At 36.5% G+C, this 20,669-nt stretch overlaps 3 protein-coding genes and 1 long non-coding RNA gene across 5 annotated transcripts; all 4 read left to right on the forward strand.

The window, feature by feature from the left end:
• The first annotated feature begins 9,518 nt into the window (after positions 1-9,518).
• Positions 9,519-11,269, forward strand: LOC102789964 (uncharacterized). Its single transcript, XR_436778.2, has 3 exons — positions 9,519-9,653; positions 9,764-9,805; positions 9,878-11,269. It is a non-coding gene; the product is annotated as an uncharacterized LOC102789964 (long non-coding RNA).
• A 768-nt stretch (positions 11,270-12,037) lies between these two features.
• LOC118453959 (uncharacterized) lies at positions 12,038-13,744 on the forward strand. Its single transcript, XM_035906303.2, has 7 exons — positions 12,038-12,091; positions 12,258-12,530; positions 12,626-12,682; positions 12,878-13,051; positions 13,136-13,171; positions 13,280-13,318; positions 13,448-13,744. Exons 1-7 carry the CDS (start codon positions 12,038-12,040, stop codon positions 13,742-13,744), a joined length of 930 nt encoding a protein of 309 aa, XP_035762196.2.
• Positions 13,745-14,624: 880 nt separating this feature from the next.
• On the forward strand, positions 14,625-16,926 carry scpp7 (secretory calcium-binding phosphoprotein 7). 2 transcript variants are annotated; one of them, XM_087842528.1, is made up of 9 exons: positions 14,625-14,658; positions 14,783-14,847; positions 15,131-15,175; positions 15,396-15,443; positions 15,534-15,575; positions 15,835-15,894; positions 15,978-16,127; positions 16,432-16,508; positions 16,641-16,727. In XM_087842528.1, the coding sequence occupies exons 2-8, from the start codon at positions 14,794-14,796 to the stop codon at positions 16,462-16,464; spliced, it is 432 nt and encodes a 143-aa protein (XP_087698654.1). In that variant the 5' UTR covers positions 14,625-14,658; positions 14,783-14,793; the 3' UTR covers positions 16,465-16,508; positions 16,641-16,727. The 2 variants fall into 2 exon arrangements, with proteins under 2 accessions (XP_087698654.1, XP_087698653.1); XM_087842527.1 differs by lacking the exon at positions 16,432-16,508 and having other exon boundaries at positions 16,641-16,926.
• A 772-nt stretch (positions 16,927-17,698) lies between these two features.
• scpp5 (secretory calcium-binding phosphoprotein 5) lies at positions 17,699-19,245 on the forward strand. The gene is made up of 10 exons (XM_087842529.1): positions 17,699-17,752; positions 17,840-17,893; positions 18,027-18,092; positions 18,226-18,276; positions 18,396-18,464; positions 18,573-18,602; positions 18,712-18,759; positions 18,857-18,907; positions 19,030-19,113; positions 19,228-19,245. Exons 1-10 carry the CDS (start codon positions 17,699-17,701, stop codon positions 19,243-19,245), a joined length of 525 nt encoding a protein of 174 aa, XP_087698655.1.
• Positions 19,246-20,669: the final 1,424 nt, after the last annotated feature.

Consider the following 20,669-nt stretch of genomic DNA (forward strand, 5'->3'; position numbering starts at 1 on the left):
CGGGCATGCCCGATGGCCAGTCCAGCTATATTAACCTGCAACCAAATCTGCAGCTCCATACAGCAATGTTACGACTTAGATTATATCTTATAACTCATAACTCTTATGTTAGCTCTCCTCAGTAGCATACTGTCTGAAATATTCAACGGCTGCAATAATTCTTTAAGTGTTATTTTTCCCTTGGTATTCTAATTTCACCGAAGTTTACTAAACTCAACAAACTTAATATTACTTACCGGGACATTTATTCTGTCCTCATTTTCTTTCACCGAAAAACTGTTTTCTGCAGTGCCGTCTTTCGTGCTTGGCTCTCCCACCTTTGCTAACGTGATGCACATAGTGCAGAAGCCAGTGCTGCATTCACTTACACTCGGATATCTGAGCTTCACCGCGAAAACATAATCGTACATTTGATATTTGATTGAATTTTATTGTTTCATCTTTGGGGTGGCACCTGGGGTGGCCAGTCTGGCCACCCCGCTGGACACGCCACTGCTGCCATGCAATTACATTAGTCCCTAACCATCAGGAACCCTCATGTTAATGTTTATTGAGTAGAAAAAAGTTAGCGTTCATGCTCCAGCTTCACTGTGTTTATGCTAGGCTAACCATAGCTGTGTAGCTAGCCACCACGCAGCACATCATTATATACCAGCTCGCCCAACTTCAGTAACCCTACAAACGGCACTGCTGTTTAGTTTTCTGTCTTCATTTTTGTCGGAAGTGATAGCAGAGCTGTAGATTTAAATTTTTGCTGTGGGATTTCAGCCAACGACATGTGCGGATCGCGGCACAGCGGCACTGCATTCCCGCCCATACGGTAAAAAAATACATTTTTCCTGGCCAAAATATATTTCAAATATATGGTAAATATATGTTGTGTTTGTGATGCTCAAAAAATATATATTTTTGAAATTGAAAATATATTTTTTTCAAACCAAAATACATTTCAAAAGATATTTCAGGTTGAAGAAAATACATTTCCAACTTTACAGTAGAATGTATATCAAAGTATCCTTTATTTAAAATGTATTTAGTGCAATAATGATAATAATAATAATAATAATAATAATACTAAAAGTAACATGTTTTATGTACATCTGCAAAAAACAGTTGGATTCAAACAAAACAGTCAAAGGTTTAGCAAGAATTAGGCTGTTTATTCATTTGCTTACAGTATTTCACATTACACAATATCTTACTATAATGTAGTGTTCACTTGACTTTGAAATTATCTGTCAGTGATACAGTAAACAAGATACAACAACTACTATGTACACTTTAGTTTTTGACAATATATACAATACAGTATTTAAAGGAACACACTCCACTTTTTTTGGAAATAGGCTCATTCTCCATCTCCCTCAGAGTTAAAAATGCAGCGTCTTCTTTCTAGATCCGTACGTTAATAGGGCTCTGGAGCGTGATCTTACTGGATGGGGCATAGCCAGGATTTTTGGTTGAGGCGCCATATTAGCAGGCCAAACAAATGCTTGCTGTGTGGTCGGTTGTAATGTTAGATTGCACTACTGGCAAAGGAATAAGCTTGAAAACGGGCTCTTTTCTTTTTTCATTGGAAGCATCATGAGGGAGCTTATGTGTTGGATGTTACCAAAAGAAGGCGTCTAGCCTGGATAGCAGCTGTGACACGAGCTGATATTCAGTTCTCTACCAGCCACAAATATCTGTTGGTGTGCTTCAGTATTTTCATTCTGGTAAGTTCTAAATAAGTTCATATTACTCTTTTTATTTTCAATGCGCTCTGAGGTCATAGCAAATTAGAACAAACATACAGAACTACCTTTATTTATAGAGAAGCTAATTATTTGGCATTATTGCAGGCAAACCAGTCTATAAAATGATTGAAACAAATCCTGACTGGGTTCCAACAAGGGGCAATTCTAGGATCAGAGCTTTGGGGGTGCTGAGCACCCAGAGAGCTGCCCAGCCAGGCAAGATAAACCTGTCTCTGTCAGTCCCTGCATCCTTAAATGTTGTCCCGAGTTCTCTCTGACTGTCACTTTGGTGCATTTAAACCCCTGTTCCTCCCTGTCTTCATCGTCTGTTGTCTTCGTCTCCGTTATCATAATTTTACCATCTCTGTGCAAGTCTGCAAATTTCTTTATTAAATCATAAGATTCTTAAATTCATCAAGTCTCTCTGTGCCTGGGTCCTCGTCTCAAAACCTGACATCACTGTTTTGTGCATTTTAACACAATTTAATCCCCACATTTGTGAAAGAAAAGCAAAACACTTTTTTGAAAGGTCTGTAACAAAACCATCAAATCTGATCAAGGTTATTTAAATGCTGCAAAAGAAGAATGGATTGGAATAAAAAATAAATAAATACATATCCTAACCTTAATTGCTGGGGGAGAATAATGAGTGATGCTCATAGTGAGTAAAAAGTAAACTGAGTACATTTTTTGGACAGAGATTTACTTTTAATGTGTATGTATAATATAATACAGATACATAAAAACACTCCCAAAACAGAATAAATTATTACAAATAAATTATTACAAAATATTAATAAAAACTATAAAAATGGAGGCAACTTTGCCTGTGGTAGAATGTATACAATGTATGAAAAAATCTTTATTGCAGATACTAAGTTTACTAATTTAATAATAATAATTTTGTGTTGTAAGATTTATGACTTTCATGCTTTCATAGTGGTACTTAGGAGAGCTTGACATTTTTATCAGGTGGTACACACTGTAAACAGTTTGAGAAACACTGATAAGTGTATGTGTGCTTTTGGAAAACATTTAAAGCTGCTGTACAGAATCTTTGAAACAAGCTTAAAACATTTTTAGAATATAAACAGAGCATCTGCTTCTCTTTACAGCTCCTCACTCCACCAGGGCTGTTTGGCACTTTCTGATAGTGTGCAAATGTGATGTACGTACTGCAGCAGTCATACAGACAACTGGACGGTCCAAAAGTTGGCCTACCTATTAGGTAGGCCAGTTTTATTACTGGCTGAGGTTTTAGTAGAGTTGTGGCTGAACCACATAAAAATATATCATTAATTTTAATCTCCCCAATCAATTATAATGTTATGTTGGAATGTTGTTAAAGAGGGTCAAAAATGTTTCAACCCAGTTTGTTTTGCAGATTCTGTACAGCAGCTTTAATATAAGGAGACCAAACTTCCAGATTGTGTGAGTAAAATCAGGCTTTTTCTCTTTGTCAGTTTAACAGTTTCTGTTTTGCCGGTCACCAATGTTCCCTCTAATTTTTCACGTGTCTGAGCGAACACACAAACTCCCTGAGCGATCCCTTGGACCACTGACATCAGACTGTGCACTGTGGTCACGCCAGCATCTAATCCATCCAAGTTACATGGTTCATTAAAATAATCAAATTACAGCATTTACATTTATGTTAGACTACTTTTAATTAACTGCTTTAACCCACTTACAATGAAAATTAAAAAAAAATCTAGTCATTGACCTGTGTAGTATGTTAACACTATTGGAAGTAAAAATAACTTGAACTCCAATTTTTAAAACACAACTTAATTATTATTATTATTTTTTTTTATATAAAGCTCTGACTTGTATTATGAGTCTGAGTCTGTGGTCTGGGAGAGAGTCCTGTAACTCTCTGTCTGCAAAATACAGTATATAATGACCAATGTTGGGCAATTAATTATATAGTTACTTCTTCAAAAAAGTAACTGAGTTTTGCAAACAACAACATTTTTTGCAGCTATTTTTATTAAATGCAGCCAAGGCATTTTAAAATAAACATTTCAAACCATTTACAGAACAATCAGCTGTTCTGCATCAAATTTGATGTCACACAAATTATTCGTGCCACTCCGCCGTCACTCCTAAAACTTCCCCCCGTTTCTTAACAACTAGATGCCACGTTGCCATATCATTTTTTGATTGGTCGACATGGTACTTTTTTGGACAAATAGGAAAGGGAGAGGGGGTGGAGGTTTTTTTTGCTCACAGGCGGAGAGCGCTTTCAAGCCTTTTTTTCTTCTAAAACGCCGTTTTTACCGTTTCTTCCTGCAGTAAATATAAACAACGATAGTATTCAGCAATGAAACCAAACATTGCAGATATTTTTTATCGTAACTCTGGTTTTACGTGGCCTATCAGCACTATTTAAAAACTGGTATAAAGTCCACACTTTTTCCGTCAATTGTTCCGTCTGTCCTGCTCACATCTCCAATGGTTGTCCACGTTGTCATTAACGTGGCTTCACTCCACATCAGCCACGCCGCTTTGCTAGTTAAAACACCGGTGTCGGCACATAAAGACGCTGTCATAGCCTGACAACGACGTTGATTAGCTGCGTATATACGAATGTGAATCACATTATTGGCTGGACTATGGGATAAGGTGACATTGCTCTAATCCCATACGGGAGCAGCCAGTCACTTATTGACTAACACTGTAAAACAGAATTGTTAAAGTATTAATTTTAATTTCAATTCAGGTCAGATTTTTTTTTGTGCGCAACGCAGATTTTCTGTGCGCAGAGACCATGCCAGCAGTGCGCAATTGCGTACGTGCGCAGCTTAGAGGGAACATTGCCTGTCACTATTCCCTGTCTGTTTTCTTACCTGGTTCTTCCTGACCTTGTACTTTCTCCTCACGTTCCCCTCTTTCCTCTCTCCCTCTTTGGACTGACAATCATACACAAATAGATTGTATTCAATTAGATGAAAAATTAAATTAATGTGAAAAAAATTATATTAAGATCACTATAAAAAGTCCTCTCTCAGTGTACTTTCAACCAAAAGGCAAATAACCAAACCACATGAACATCTAATAAAAGATATAAACATTGAAACACTGATCCAACATTGTTCCTGATTCACGGATCATTTGATTTTACACTTTTACTTGAATGTGGCTCCTTTTTTTGAAAAAACTTTCTTATATCCATTATGAACCTGGCTGTCTCTCTGTACACACACACACAACAGGAGTTATAAGGTTAATGGGCATTCAGTCAGTTAGCTAGTTAGTATCCATTTCAAACAGGACAGTGGTAACAACAGTAGGCTGCGGACAATTTAAAGTTTTAGATTTTAAATAGGCTGTATACATTTCAATGGGAGCAACAGGACGGTCAAATGTCGCTGAATTTACTACAGAGCAGGACGGATTGTAGAGTAGCAAACATTGTCAGAAAACACGTTTTCAACACTGCAGTTTACCTGGTGTAATGTTTTTCAGCTAAAAAGAAACATGGTCTGACTCCTACCTAACTATATAAAGAGTAACTGAAGGTTAAATGCAGCTAATATGTCCTGTTTTAAGCCAGGCACTTACGCCTCCGCTCCGCTGCGTCTCAGCCACCATCGCTCTGGCAGCAAGATCGCTAGAGCCAGAGCGGGGGAGAGCTGGAACAAACCATTTTGGGAGGGGGGTTATCTATACTTTTGTTGTTAAAATGTTACGTCTCAAACAAGTACAGTACTGTATGCTTTTTATATTTTTAGTAGTGTGTCACACAAACAGCAAATATTGTCAAAAAAAAGTAAGAAATCTTTGGGGGTGCTTTGATTCATTTTCATTCAAAAATGGGCTGAAATCGCCCCTGGTTCCAACACTACACATGGGGCACTACGAAATCTTTGCTTCAAACTTCATGCTACATACCACCATGCCAGTCAGATTACTTATTCCATGTGAGGGTGAAAAGGTGACCCTCCTGGATAAGATGGCAAAGCGTTTTGGTGAACATGTGCCCCAGTGTGTTAGTAAAACCAGGGAAAATACTCTTGTTAAATACTCTTAAAAGTCTTGTGCTGTATATGTAGTGATACATTTTCAAAAGAGACAGTAAATTACAGAATGCTAGTAGTGGGTGATATTATATAAATGCTGTCATGATTTTATGTAAACATTTTGTTATTTGTAAACTATACATGACATTAATTCTACATTGTAACTGATGTGATGTTCTACAAAGTGCTTTTAATTAAACATTTGTTTGTTTCTTTATTCAACTTTTGAAAAGTGGTAATTAGTAAGTACATAATCAGTAAATGCAAATTATTTACATGCTCCCCTAAATTAAAACATTATGGGTTATTCAGAACAGAACTATGCTTTGAAAAATATTTTCCCATCAGTTGATCCAACTCCACAGTAGCAGGTGGAATTTTTCTGTTTTGAGGATGGCTCCTTTTACCTGTCACTACAGATGGTCTGTTTATGTTTTGATTGAGAGCCTTTTTTTGGGCAGCTGAAGAGGAGAAGTCTATCGAAATCTATAGAAATCAAATATTCCTCATAAAGTTCTTCCCATATCTTTTGTAGAAGTTCCAATAAATGTGTGGTACTTGCAGATTGCTTTGCTTTTACTCTTCTGCCCAGTTCATCCCAATTTATTTTGTGACCCAGAAAGAATAATAAGAGTAATATCAAAACTAACTAGCTGCCGCCATTGTTGGAAACTCTTAAATCCTACTACTTATTCCTGCGTCTTTTGGGATCTTACAAAGCTTCAAACGACGCGTCGACTATTAAATTAGTCGTCGACAATTTTGATAGTCGACGTAATCGTGACTAGTCGACTAATCGTGGCAGCCCTACTGTCAAACCTGCAGCTTGAAGTCTTCTCTTCACAGTTGAAACAGAGACTTACTTACTACAACTACTACTACAAGCTGTGCTTGAAGCTGTTGTCCTGTGAGCTGCCTATCACGCATGCTGTTAACTCTCAGAAACTTGTCCTCTGATTCAGTTGTGGCTTTGTGTCTGTCAGACCTCTTCCCCAGTTTGCATCAGTTTCTGAGTGCCTTTTGATTGTAAAGGAAACTACTCACTGACACCTTGACTTCCGTTGTAATTTCCATGTAGGAAAGAGCTACATTTTTAAGTTTTATTAAAATTGTTAATTAACTTTTTCTCACCATTTTTGTACAAACACACTACTTTCTGCAGTACAATACGATTCAACTGATACTCATAAGGGAATGGTGCATTAGTGTGTTCCAACACTGCTTTTATGCAGACAGAGGGGGTTGTAAGTAATCCAGAAAAGTTGGAACACCTGTAGGAATTAGTAGCAACAGCTTTCAAGGCTTGATCAACCTCCATTGCCTCAGAACAGCTTTAAATTGTTAACCCATTTTGTGTTCCCTGAAAAAGGCCTTTTTGTATAATTCTGAAATGTACATTATTGTTAAGTTTTGGGTAACTTTTTTTAACCTCTAACAGTTCACCACTTACCTTTATACCATTTCAAGCTATCCATCGACTTGAATGACTTGAATTGCAATAAATAGCTGGAAAAATTGTGGTGTTCTAAAATGTTTGACCGGTAGCAGCAGTAAATTGGGCTGGATATTGCAATTACTAAATTTATATTTTTAATACAATAGTGTCTTTTTATTGTAAGCAAGCACATAAAAGAAGTATAAAAATAAAAATAAACTAAATACCTAATGCCTCACTATTATTTTCACTGTGGATTATGAAAACCATTATAGGCTATCTGTTCACTTAAACATTGAGATCTAAAGTGCAGTTGAATAAATATAGTCTTATTGGATGATGAGTCTACCAAAAGAGAAGGAGTGAGTAAAACAAAGAGATGGCTGAGTGAGCTACACTGACTCAGTAGAGAGAAAGCGTCACTTTACTGTGAAGTTGTTAATTATTTCAATAGAAACTACCTCTACTTTCAGTCTGTTGACCCTAGAAGGTCAAACACTTGGTTGGTGGATGAGCTTTTTCATGAATTTCTCAAGGGTCTGGATGTTGTGAGGTTTTCTAGTTTGACACACCTCTTTAATATTGCATTGAAGTAAGTCCTCTGGATTGGCAGACTGGGGTGAAGTTTCCCCTCTTCAAGAAAGGGAACTTTAGGGTGTGCTTCAAGGGGAGGATCACACTCCTCAGTCTCCCAAAGAAGATCTATGGCAGTTTATTGGAGGAGAAAGTCCATCCTTTAGTTATGTGACACACAGCATTTTGGAAATATTTTCTTCCATCAGAAACATTTAAAAAACAAGAAGATCAACTTACTATTTGCAGTGTTCGTAACAAGTAGGTCTTTGAAATGAAAACCACTTTATTTGAAAAGATAAGTAAATCTAAGTCTTTCAGCATTATAAATGGGATGTGGATAAATGGTCTGACTCTAATGCTTTTTTGCAAGAAGAAAAAATATAGAAAGAAAAAAGAAAACATATAGCAGGAGGATAGTGCTAGCACCTTGTTTTGTTTTGGAGTAATGACAGTTTATTGTAACACATGAAGCAACACATCCTAAGTGATCTTTCAAGTTAGTTTTCCAACTCCAAGAAACACTCATATATTTTAACATCACTGTCAAAAATAAAGTCTCTCACAGACATTTGCAAGGTTTAAAATTTAATTGTTAGGTCTAATGTCAGACCTCGCTGGTGCAGAGGTTCGTCACTGTAAACAAAAGCAAGACACTCTGTACGGTTCTCACTTGCAAGCAAGGGAAGTCCGGCAAGATGTTCAGCCAATTTCAAACTGACTCCCCTTGCAGGCTCTTTTATTGACTACCGTGGGTTACACAAACACTGTCAAACTGGTTTAAACTGGTTACACAATGTAAAACCCATGTAGTGTGCCATAAAAGCTAAGGCACTGTGTGTGTGTGCATGCATGTGCGAGCAAGTGTGTGTGTGTGTGTCTCTCTATATGTGACTTCCTGCCACACAATATATGCTTACAACCGTTTAACCACATTTCCTAGTTATCCACAGGTCATCTCCCCACACCCGTATATGGGTTAACTTTAATGGTTCACCATATACAAGCATAGGCGAACCCCTAAATGGAGAGGAGGGAACATCCTTTACCAGTTAAGGAAACCAGAACCTTTAGATGGAATGTGGCTGCAATTAAACATTATAGCATCCAACATGTGGGGGAGGAGAATATCTGAACATGCAGTTTAAGTACAACAATGACAACTATTATCAAAATCAACCTAACATTAATGACAGTAGAGGAAATAAAACAAGGTTCACCACATGTCAACAAGATGATTATAGTATTTGGAAAAGATTGAGCAAGTATTGTTTTGCAGGTTGGAAATACAGCTCTAGGCAACAGTTTTGCAAGTATATAATGCCTAACCACTTATCAATCATCCCTGCGTTCGACAGCAACTGCTTATTTGTGTTATATACATATTTGCTTCTATATATATCCATATAACTAGAACATGTTTTAACATGGTGATGCTCTGAATTTTACTTAGATTGGAAATATGAATATAAATTTTAATCTTACAGTATGTGTGTGTCTGTATGTGTATGGGATTAAAAACTCAAAGCTTCTCAGCATGATAAACAGGATGCGGGCCTTTAATGTTGTGAAAACACAATCTAGTCTGCTAATGAAATTGTGTTCACACCTAGTTTGGTTTCGCCTCTGGAGGCGGCCATGAGAACTGACCACATCTGAGGTGAAGTAACATTTAGCGTGGGAGATCAGTGTGGGTACAGAGTCTATTTAAAAGCCAAGGACTGTCTTGGAGATAGACTGCAGGAGCTTGATTTTATTCATTATTGTGCTGTTTACTGTCATACTCTAGTGTGCGAGCTCTAACTATCAAGGGAAAATTACACTCTGAACTGCAAGATGAAAGTCTTTCTTCTCATGATTTTATACTTGGTCAATTGCTCTGTTGCTGTAAGTACAAAAATGTCTAAATAGTTTTATTTGATATTGTCAATTTTTATCCCTTATCAAAACACTTTCTGTTAATATTTAAAACAAATACATTATTTATGTTTTTGTAGAGGCGTCATCATTCATGCAGCAGTGGGTCTGACAGTAGTGAGGTAAGACATAAATAATGCCATAATTGTTTGTAAAGAACACAGTAATATAAATTTTTTTCAATGCTTTTGCAGAGTGGCCAACACCCCTGGATTAGACCTTCATTCAATATCTGTACTCTGTTTCCGATTCTATGTGTGCAACCACCTATTCAGCCATCAACGTCAACCACAACACAGACTTCCAGGACTACAATCATGTCTACCACTACAGCCCCGAGGGGAGACAATAGGTGAATAGCATTGATCTGAAAAAAAAAAGTAGCTGATACTACTTTGGTTTTAACTTTCCAACATAAGCAGCACAAAGCTGCACAATAATAGGGAAACTGATGCTGTGAGAATTATGTCTGTTTTTTACATTTTGTTACCTTGAAGCCAGAAATGAACCAAATTTTATTGGCATTCAAAAATATTGCATACTGTGTTTGCATATTTTCACATTTCAGTATTGCAGCATCCTTCAACCTCCCTTTACAATGTTATATATGTTTTGTTGATCCTACTTATTTGAATGTTTTGTTTAATTAAAAAAAAAACTTATATAATCAGTGAGGTTATACGTTGCACTGTGATTTGAAACATTTAAAATTTAGAGAGGCATTCAGTCAGCAAGGTAATGATGAGTTTTGTTAGAGACTAGGCTTCCAGACATTAGTGGGAGGGATGCTGACGACATGCATGCGTAATATCCAGTCAGCGGGTACACACAACACCAACACTAGATCAACACAGCTTAAGTGTGGGATGATTGCTGAGCTGTTAATGCATGGCTCTGTGCTTCATGAGTTAGTACTGCTTTATTTCTTCTTCACACACCCTCTTCAGCAATACATTCACTGATTGCACAGCACTGCTTGCTCCGCTGATTTGACAAAAAAAAGAAATTAAGATTGTCATTAGCATACACCCTTTTAACACAGCTAGTATGGTCTCTTACTTTCTCTTTGATGTGATGTGTGCATGAATGTGCATTATAAATGTAATCTCCTTTTTTGTGGATGTCTGCCTAATTTGCAAACTTGATTAATTTTGTAAACCAGCTGGCAACCAACTTTTAAAGTATGCACTGAATTATATGTATTTTTTCATAATTGTTGTATTTGATGCTTTGATGATTTTTTTTCAGAATAAATTATAATTTGAAAAGAGAACCTTGTTGTGGCATACTGCACTTTTTAATCTATCTATCTATCTATTGATCTATCTATTGATCTATGTATCTATCGATCTATCTACATAGTTAGACAGATACTGCTATTACTAATAACAATATATTATTATTATTTGGATCCTGTACCCAAATTGCCACTTGTCAGTAATTTTTATGTATGCTGTTTTAGCGTATGATGTTGCAAACAAAATGTTGTGTCAGTTTAAAATGATGGAAAGATATTACTTTATTAAATGTAAAAAAAATGTGTGGTCATACGTATTATCTGTGTTTTCTTTATTTTGTTATTTGTTATTGAGTGTTTGATTAAAGAAGGTTGATTCAAGGTGATCGACAACGGAATTTTTTTTTAAACAGAACAACTAAAAGTCAAGCTGGACAGAATTTATACATAATATAATTACTTGCTCTTCAATTTTCTCTCACATTTCAAATACATTTAGTGCTAAGTTAAGCATTTGAGCTCATCTTCAAATTAATTTTAATATTTGAATCAACATATATGTCATTAATGTGTAGTTTGTCATTTTTTATGTCTTACATTAACTTATCAAGTGTTCATTTTTCTATCTGTTGCAACTTCAGTTATTTTTCATGTCTGCTTTTTAAGATTCTTTTTTTGCACATCACACATTCTTGGTTTAACCATACTGCAATTACAACAGCGAGACACTGACACATCAGCCACATCAGCCACACCCGTAGGTGCCCGTAGTAGCAGGAAAACCACAAGGCCTCAACTCTCATGCGTTTGTTTAATTATTTCAAGAGACATTACACCATCATAATTGAAGAAAAACATGCCGTTTAGGACACTTATTAGATTTTCTTTGGTTTCCACCTCCCTGCTTCATTCAGCAGATGATTAGGTTGAATTTATCTTTCTTCAGTCTGCCATGTGATTGGCTGATCCAGTTTGTGAGCAGTGCATAAGTTGAAGGACCCCTCCATACAGTTTCAATGAATTTACTCCTGAGTGCTCCACGGAGATAGTCCTTAAAGCACCTACTGATCCAATGGAACTGATTAAAAACCATATCGATTTTGTTCTCTTTTTGGAAATGATTATCATAACGCTGCTGTTATGCTTTACCATAGAAGTCTCTGCAGTACCAGTAAGTAGACTCATAGAATATGGTTTAAAATACAATACTTGATATAATTATATAATTTTATGTTTATTCATTTAATACTGGTTGTCATTTAATTAACATTTGACATTCTATGAACTCTGTGACTCTGTGATAATTTTACCATCTTCTTTCTTTCTTTCTTTTTCAGGTCAATTCAAATGTCCGTCGTCCCCTGCTGTTACAAGGAAGGGAAAGAGCAACTCAAGGTGCTCAGCACGTTGTAGCCGCAAACCAGAAACCTGAATCTCCTACGCCAGCCTCTGTTTCTCCCAGTGTTCAGCCACAGGCAGGAGGTCTACAGCAGCCTGATCCACAGCCCATTCCTTCACTGCAACAGTACCCCTGGTATCCACAAGGGGGCATGCCCATGCAGCCACGCTTCTATGGACCCCACCAGCTGACACTGCCACAGCAGCCTCTAGTAGGAGGAGGCGGGGGGAGCTAAGAAAACAGAATATTAACTCTTATTTGAAATTATTTTCTCCCTTTAAAAATGTGTATTGCTGCTCTTTTCAGATTTTCCCACCTTATGGATACTTACCGCTGTTCTCCTCACCCTATGGGAATCAGCTGGTAAGCTAAGAGATACGCTTGCTGGAAACAGGAAACACCCTAAAACCCTTTCATAAGACACAGTATTATGAAAATAAAGACATTGGTATTTTGGCTTTTGGAGTAAGGAGTTAATATTGGAGTTGTAACTTGTGGTGTTGGTGCAGAAATTGTTGATATGTGTTGTTTTGTTTTATTGTATCTTCTCTCCATCAGTTCAGCCCATATGGTTACCCAATGATTCTAGAATCGGCTCTCCCACAACTTCCAGCAAATCAGCTTCCCAACAGTCCAGTGTTACCTGCAGAAAACGCTGCAGGAGTTGCAGTTGCTCCTTCAATAGATGCAACTCAGGGAATACAGCAGCCACAGCAGCAGCTGCAACAACAGGTGTCTCTGCATATACATAATGCAGAATAAGGCAAAAAAAGAAAAAAAAGAGTTACAATTATCTAACCGAATTCTCATCCACAGAATCCCCAGATTGTATACATGCTACAGCAACCAGTGGTAAATATATAACACCCTCTGCAGACTTAGATGATTAATGCTATTTGCAATTTCACAATTTTCTTTCTGAGAACATTTCACTTGACATATGTTGTAATTCCTTACCAGAGCTCTCCTCTTGGCAGTCTTAGCTCTGAGGAACTTCAGGTAACACAGCCAAGATTTTTTTTCTTCTTCCAGCTTGTTCAAACAGTCTGTTTAGTGAACTCAGTGATCCCACTAACACTGCCCCTCCCTTGCCTCTTTACAGTATCTTATCTCTGTTTACTGTTTCAGATGGCTGCTACAATGGGCCAAATGGGGGTGTACATGCCTAATGTGCTTACAAACCAGCCTGCGGGAGCTGTTCAGCCCGAGAGCCAGGCCGCAGGACTCACACACCCAGAACAACAAGGCGTTCAGCCAGCTGTGGGGACCTCAGCTGCTGGAGCTCAACCGATAAAGGCACTGCCGTGCTCTGGATCACAGCCAAATGCTAGCGGGTTCTCTGCAGGTTTAGCTGGGTCGGATGCTGCCACTGCCCAAACACCTGCTGAACCCCAGCTTCAGCCCATGCAGGAAACCCTTGTCTGAGACTGTTGTCACCAGTGGAGATAACCCACAACATACAGAGAAAACAAAAAGCATTATTGATGGGTACTAACAACTATTCAGTGGAGCTTCTCAAGGATATTACTAACCGTTGCTATTTAATTTCATTTATTATTATTTTACTTAAAAAAATAAATAAATGTCAAATAAAAAAGGAAAACAAATAAGGCTGGGCCTGAACTGTTTTGTCTTTCCATGTTACTGTCTTTCATAACCTTCAATTAAATACATTTTAAAACCATAATGTAAGAGAGTGTGCACAGTATTTATCTAATCATCATCCTGAAGCATATTTATCCCAGATTATAGATTGTCATCACACCTCTGACATATCCACGCAGGCTCAGATACAATGTGCAGTGAATGTCCCTAAAACTGTTGTAAATTTAAAGTTCTACCCAATACATTGAAAAAGACATTCAGTTTTACAAGTATACATGATCATTTGTAGGTTTTAACAGGCCTCGAAATACTGCTGTTGGTAAAGCATTTATCCTCTAAACATCATCAGGTATAAAGCATCATATTTTCTATTAGGACAAACACACAGGAGTAAGTAAGGAAGCACTCTTTTGAATTCCAACTCCTACTCCCGAATAACCCTGTTGCCCTTTTTGAGTTTGAGATGTTGCAAGGGGGCACCTGATAAGACACATTGCAGAGGAATGTGATAGATGTGCTTTTCAAGCCAAAAAATGTATTAAGAGATTTCCCAGAGATGCAGCTGCCAGGTTTGTAATCATACAAAAGAAAAAACGTTTGGCTTACCATCAATACCTGTCAAAAGTTTGTTCGCCCTTTGTTTCTCTCAGCAAATAAATAGGCGATCTCACTCTCCTCTAATCACACCTCTCTTCAACAATCCTCCAGTGCTCACGTGCAGCCAGGGAAGAAAGGTAATGTAGATCCTGCTAATATCACATGAAACTGCAAAAGACATTTTAAATTTGAATGCTTTTTTAAAAGACGTGCACTAAAAACTACCAGATGTAATAACTCAAAATTCTCTTTCTGTCACAGCAAGTTTCAAAATGAAATTTATCGTGCTTGCTGCCTGCATCCTTGGGATGGCCATCTCTGCTCCTGTAAGAAAAATACTTACATTTCTGCAAAAATATCTATTTTCCCTTTCTTTTTCTTTCACATGTAACGATTAACATTCATCTTCAGTATTTTAGAGAAATATCACCTACAGAGCTTTAATACTCACCTTTGGGTTTTTTTAGCAGATGGAATTTTTTGGTCATTGTTATCTGTTTATGGTGTCTGTTTTTGTCTTTAGCATTAATCAGTAAAACAACATTCAATAATTGTCTGAACATGTTACACTGACCTGCATTACACTGAATTTTATTCTCTTCTTTACAGCTGCAGATATTTGAGGAGTTTGACATCCATTACGCTCCACCTCAGGTACAATAAGAAGCAGCTTGGATCAGCTGGTGGATATCATGACACCCACACACATTAACCACAGTAAAAGCCCGATTTTCAAACTCTGCATGGTTGTCTGTCATCATTTGTTCACCACTGATGTCTTCATAGCTGAACTGCTTTTCTCCAACACGGCTGACTTTTCTCATAAGATTGTGTCCCTGTTAAGTATTAATATATGATTAATACTGTATTTCAGGCGGCCCAGGTTATCCCTGCTGGAGTCCCACTTGACAATCTGGAAGTTGTAAGAGTTCAATCATTGTTTTGCACCTTTTCAGAACTTTTCTGTGCATCTGGTGATTATTTCTTTACTTTGTTGTTTTAATGCTTCCAGTTGCTCCCTGTTGATGCCCAAAGACACCCTCTTGGAGGACCTGTGAGTAGCACAGTTCATATATATATATATATATATATATATATATATATATATATATATATATATATATATTACCTATTGAGAGTGTAATTTGCAGACTTTGATCCAAAGAATGGAAATGGAATAGAAATCTAAATGCTATCTGATAAAAAGAGTTAATTCTACAGACTTTGGCATTTTAATCAAAGAAGAACCACAAATCAGAAGTATTACAGATTCCAGTGCAATTATGAGCTTCTAAGTCTGTTTTCATTGAAAGGTCCACGGCTTTATCAAGCACGAGATTCCAAATCCGAATGGCATAGGTACCAAGGAGGTGGTAGGTGTCTGCAGAACATATTTTCTCTGGCAAAGGTTTTTCAGATATTTTATTGAATTCACAATTTATTTTACTTTTTGTAGTTCTACCCCTTCGGCTTCAACCTGCCTAATCCAGCTGCAGCTGACCCAGCTGCTCCAGTTGCCCCAGCTGCTCCAGCTGCCCCTGTTGCTCCTGCTGATCCTGCCATTCCTGTGGAACCTCTGAATCCTGTCGTCGTTGCACCTCCCCCAGTAAGAAAGACTATCGCATTTAAATCTATTTAACAAACAATAAGCCTCTGTCATGATTTGATGCTGGCAATATGCAGTTTAGTGCAGTAATAGCTTCAATAGACTTTGACAGGCAATAAAGTGGAGTTGGATTGAACTGAAATTTGTTATGAGGGCAGCCGGTTCATTCCAATAAAAAGTATCACGTCAGACAAACCTCCCAACTATTTCTGCTGAGTTGTGGAAAAAACAGTGACTCATAAATGCACATGTAGGAGACTATCATCAGTCCTGATTGGCTCACCCAAGTCCTCTGTCATTTTAGCGTGGCAAAGATGATGAAGATGAAGATGACTAAAACTACTTAGTCAGCAGGAAAAAAAACACTCTTGGCACACTCAGGTATCAATTCACATATTCATATATAAAGGTTTTAGCAAAGTAGTTCATATAAATAAATATGTAAGGATCACATGTTATTTTTCTAGGGGATTGAGTCTCTCAAACTTTCATTTGCTTTTGTCCCCACTGTAGGTGACCAGAGGTGTAAGACTATCTGCTTACTGTGGTGAAAAATCGCCAGCCAGCAATGCTATTTTCTGTGGTGCTATGCATTTTTTGAAATGGTGCTTTCTTTGGAAAAAGAAGAATAAAGTCAAAAAACATGACATGCCTCTTATGAAAAAAGAATTGATGGTTTGCAGTTAAATATGACCAAAAGAAAATATCAAAATAAATGTAGCAGCATATTGTTTCCTCTCTACATGCAACTTTAAATGTTTCATTTCTGTGCTTCATAATAAATGAAACCGCTCATTCATCTATTGTTTCTGGTTCTTTGCTTCTGATACATTTCAAATAATAAATATCTGATACTCAGTCCATGAATTATATGCAGCATTTTGCAGATTATTACTGACTTGCTTTTTTGACTATCCACAAATAGCTACAGCAGGCAATTATATTTATTATAAATAATAAAGGCTGTTCTCTGATTTCACTACTATGTGCTGCTTCAGTACAAATTTATTTTTAGAGTAAAACAAGCAAACAAACAAACAAAAAAGGATATAGTATTATATTTATCTATGCTGTATTAACATAAATTTTTAGTTTCAGATATTTGTGCCACCTTATGCAATTGTAGTGAGACTAATGGCAGAATGAGGAGTAAGCAAAGTGAAGGTGTGCTCTGCTCTAGACGGTATAATCAAACAGACGACTCTGCTATTACACAGAAAGTGGATATGACCACTGGTCATTTAGTAAAGCTGAAGACTAGACACCTAAACTCTACCTAGTCATTGGGCAACACCACTCCTATCTCCCGTGACTGGCTCTTTGGTGAGAAAGCAGTGTATAAATATCCAAGTAACTCTGCAGAAGTCACAGTCCAACCTGCTGGCATCATCTCCAACATCAGCATTCATAATTTCTCTTTTTCTGGTGATTTTTAAAATTTCAGACGGTGAGTTGAGCAAAATTTTAACATTAGCTCCTGCATGCCTTTCCAGAAGGAAGCAACCATCCAGTGTGACTGTGGTGGAAGTTTCACAACTTGGAATGATTTGTTTTATGTCTGTAGGATAAACATGAAGCTGGCTCTCTTGTGCCTCTGTTTGGCTAGCACAGCCTGTGCTGCACCAGTGAGTGTTAAGTAAAATCCAACCATTAATTTCATGGAGTTGAAACCTGTCCAATACTTAAAGTTTAACTTCTGTTTATGCCTTTAGTTTCAGTACTTGCCTCATTACACTGGATCTAGGCAACAGATGTCAACTTTACAGGTAATTATGCATACTGCATAGTTTATCTTCTCTATATCTTCTGTGTATATTCTATATACAGGTTCAAAATACTGCAAACACCTACACAAAATATTGCTGTATACTGAAGTCTTCAAAATTTGCATGTATTCAGATGAACAATCCCTATACGGCTGGTTTTCCACACACTGGACTACCTGGTGGTTACAGTGTGGAACTGGTATGTCAGACTCTTATTTATTACTCAGGTTTATACACGTTTTCAGATCAGCATCATTATTTATTACATTTGGCTCTAACAGTGGCTATGAATCATGATTACAGTACAACATTTATGTTTTTTTTTCTCCAAGATTTATCCCCACAGATTTTCAGGAGGTGCAGGTGTTTCAAACCCAGCACAGGTATGCATACACCAGTTTGAGAGAAGTTTTTCCACCTACAAAAAAAAAATCCCCCGAAAAAATCACCTAACTTCTTTTCGTTGATCCTGATTTTACTTTTGCCTTCTTTCTCTCTGCAGCCCTTTTCATCTTTTGGTCTCATCAAGTACTCCATTCCTCAGCTACCAGGCAGACAGAGTGTTGAAGTAGTAAGTCATTTCTCTTTCCTGTTGCAGATTATGGAAACTTTTGGCCCAGGAAAAGTGTTTTAACTGCTTTCTTGAACTTTTTTGTGTCTTGTGTTTTTACAATTCCAGTTCTATGCATATGACTTTGCTCAGCAAAGGGTAAGAATTTTGAACTCTTAGATATTAATTTAAAATTTGAAAATATGAACTAATGTTTGTATATTTCTATATATAATGGGACTAAATACAATATATAATTTTATTACAGATAATCCCAAACTTCCCCCCAATGACAAAAGGCCCCATAGTGCCAGAAGTAAGATTTTAGTTATTCTATTTACCCCATGTGTATTTTGGTTGTTTATGTTTAAAATCATGTTTGTTTATTTACCATTATACTTGTTTCCCCACAGGTTCTCCCATTTGAATATCCACCACAAAACATTCCCCAGCAAAATATGAACGTGAGAAAATACAGTAGCAAATAATATAATCTCATTATGTTTTGAAGAAGCTAATTATATTGACTGTGTATCTCCATGTTTTGGTAAAGTAGGTGTTTTTTTTTTATTTTCTTTTTTTCCAGATTCCGCAATTTGACGCTAATGCTCTTCCATCCCAGGACCCCCCAAAATTGCACCTGCAGGATCAGCCCATACAGACAAGCCAGGTAACCAATCAACAGATCGGTCCTCATAAAGCATCTTTAAAAACAAGGGAACACTGTTTGAAATGTGTATGAATTTAACAATGCTGATATGAAACTGCTCATTTGTCTTTACAGATGCCAGCAAAGGTGTAAACATGTGAACATTCAGAAATCAGCATTGGAAGAAATTGTCAGTGATGTTGTTTCCGAAAGTGCTAACATAAGTTAAAACCCCACCCACAAATGTTATAAATAACACTTCTTTATTAAGAAATTACAACATTATTAAACTAAAGAGTAATAGGATAATCTGCATAAAATAAGACATATTCCTGAAGCACTCTTTTATTCCTCTTGTCATTTCCCCACATTAACAATAACCTGTTATAGAACTGCAGACGCAATGTGATGCTGAATTTTCATCATACTTTAATTACTTCGTTCTAACTTTTCCTTTTATTCATTTTCTTTGAATAAATAAAGTCTACTTTTTGAAGCAAATTTTGATACTTTTACTCATTATTTAAACACTTGTAGATCTGCTTTGTTTTGTTTTTTTGATTAAAATATACATAGAGTAAAAATAATGTTATTTTTCCTTTAGGATTTAACTTGTGATTTAACATTACACTATTACAAAGCCAGTTGGATTATCAAATATCAGTTTGACTTTAACTGTGGTGCCATTCAAAAGTACATTTCATACCTTGTCCTATAAAGACCTTGCTCTATAAAGACCTTGCCCTAGTTAGTGCCTCAGGTCTTCTGTCAGGTGAGAAAAAAAATATCTCACTTGTCACATACAACAGCCTCTACACAGCAAAACTTGGTTCCTTTCTCAAAGACTTCTATAAACCTTGGAATTATTTTTTTTTTACTTACAGTCATATCTCTTCAGTACATTTAAATAAATACCAAAGGTTTGGGTATCAGCAGCAACTCTATTTCTATAACTGTGTTGCTAGAAACATCTAACATAAACATTAAACTTGAAATTGATTATTTGAACTGAACTCTTACATTGAAATTGGTGTTGAAAACGAATCTCAGAATGTATGAACAATGAAAAATGCAACAAGTGATAAGAAAAGCATGATTATAAATGATAAAAGACATAAAAAAATATGTCTATTTTAGAGTTTAGATGTATTCCTGAATGGAATAAACCAAATTCATCTATAAATATTATTGCTTGATTTCAGTTTGCTGAGTTTGGTATGTTTGGTATGTTTAAGACTTAATATTACTTGGCATCACATGAGCTATTTTACCAGAAAATACTCTAGCATTATCAGCCTAAAAATAATATTTTCTGATGAATTAAGTTATGTTTATAAAAAATATAAATATGCAATCTTATATATGTATAATTTATATAAAAATAAATAAATAAAATTTAAATTTGTTCAAAATTAACCGACAAAAATGTTTTTATACTACCGATGATTTCAACATCGGTGGTATAATTTTTTAGATCTTCAGTCACATTACATTTTCTTGTACTTGTGGACATAAGTGTAGGCAAAGTTAGAGGGAGCCAAAATGTGTAGAACCGCATGAATGCTGAGAAAACAGCA

Source organism: Neolamprologus brichardi, chromosome 6 (assembly GCF_056152115.1).
Source record: "Neolamprologus brichardi isolate AB-2024 chromosome 6, ASM5615211v1, whole genome shotgun sequence".
Classification (NCBI taxonomy): domain Eukaryota; kingdom Metazoa; phylum Chordata; class Actinopteri; order Cichliformes; family Cichlidae; genus Neolamprologus; species Neolamprologus brichardi.

What these genes read in the sequence shown, in the direction of transcription:
- scpp5 (XM_087842529.1), top strand. Translation starts at nt 17,699, where the DNA reads ATGAAGCTGGCTCTCTTGTGCCTCTGTTTGGCTAGCACAGCCTGTGCT. An exon ending in AACAGATGTCAACTTTACAG is followed by an intron (nt 17,894 to 18,026) that starts GTAATTATGCAT and finishes GCATGTATTCAG; the next exon opens with ATGAACAATCCCTATACGGC. An exon ending in TTCCCCAGCAAAATATGAAC is followed by an intron (nt 18,908 to 19,029) that starts GTGAGAAAATAC and finishes CTTTTTTTCCAG; the next exon opens with ATTCCGCAATTTGACGCTAA.
- scpp7 (XM_087842527.1), top strand. Translation starts at nt 14,794, where the DNA reads ATGAAATTTATCGTGCTTGCTGCCTGCATCCTTGGGATGGCCATCTCT. An exon ending in CACTTGACAATCTGGAAGTT is followed by an intron (nt 15,444 to 15,533) that starts GTAAGAGTTCAA and finishes TAATGCTTCCAG; the next exon opens with TTGCTCCCTGTTGATGCCCA. An exon ending in TCGTCGTTGCACCTCCCCCA is followed by an intron (nt 16,128 to 16,640) that starts GTAAGAAAGACT and finishes TCCCCACTGTAG; the next exon opens with GTGACCAGAGGTGTAAGACT.
- LOC118453959 (XM_035906303.2), top strand. Translation starts at nt 12,038, where the DNA reads ATGATTATCATAACGCTGCTGTTATGCTTTACCATAGAAGTCTCTGCA. An exon ending in TAGAAGTCTCTGCAGTACCA is followed by an intron (nt 12,092 to 12,257) that starts GTAAGTAGACTC and finishes TTTCTTTTTCAG; the next exon opens with GTCAATTCAAATGTCCGTCG. An exon ending in AGCAGCAGCTGCAACAACAG is followed by an intron (nt 13,052 to 13,135) that starts GTGTCTCTGCAT and finishes TCTCATCCACAG; the next exon opens with AATCCCCAGATTGTATACAT.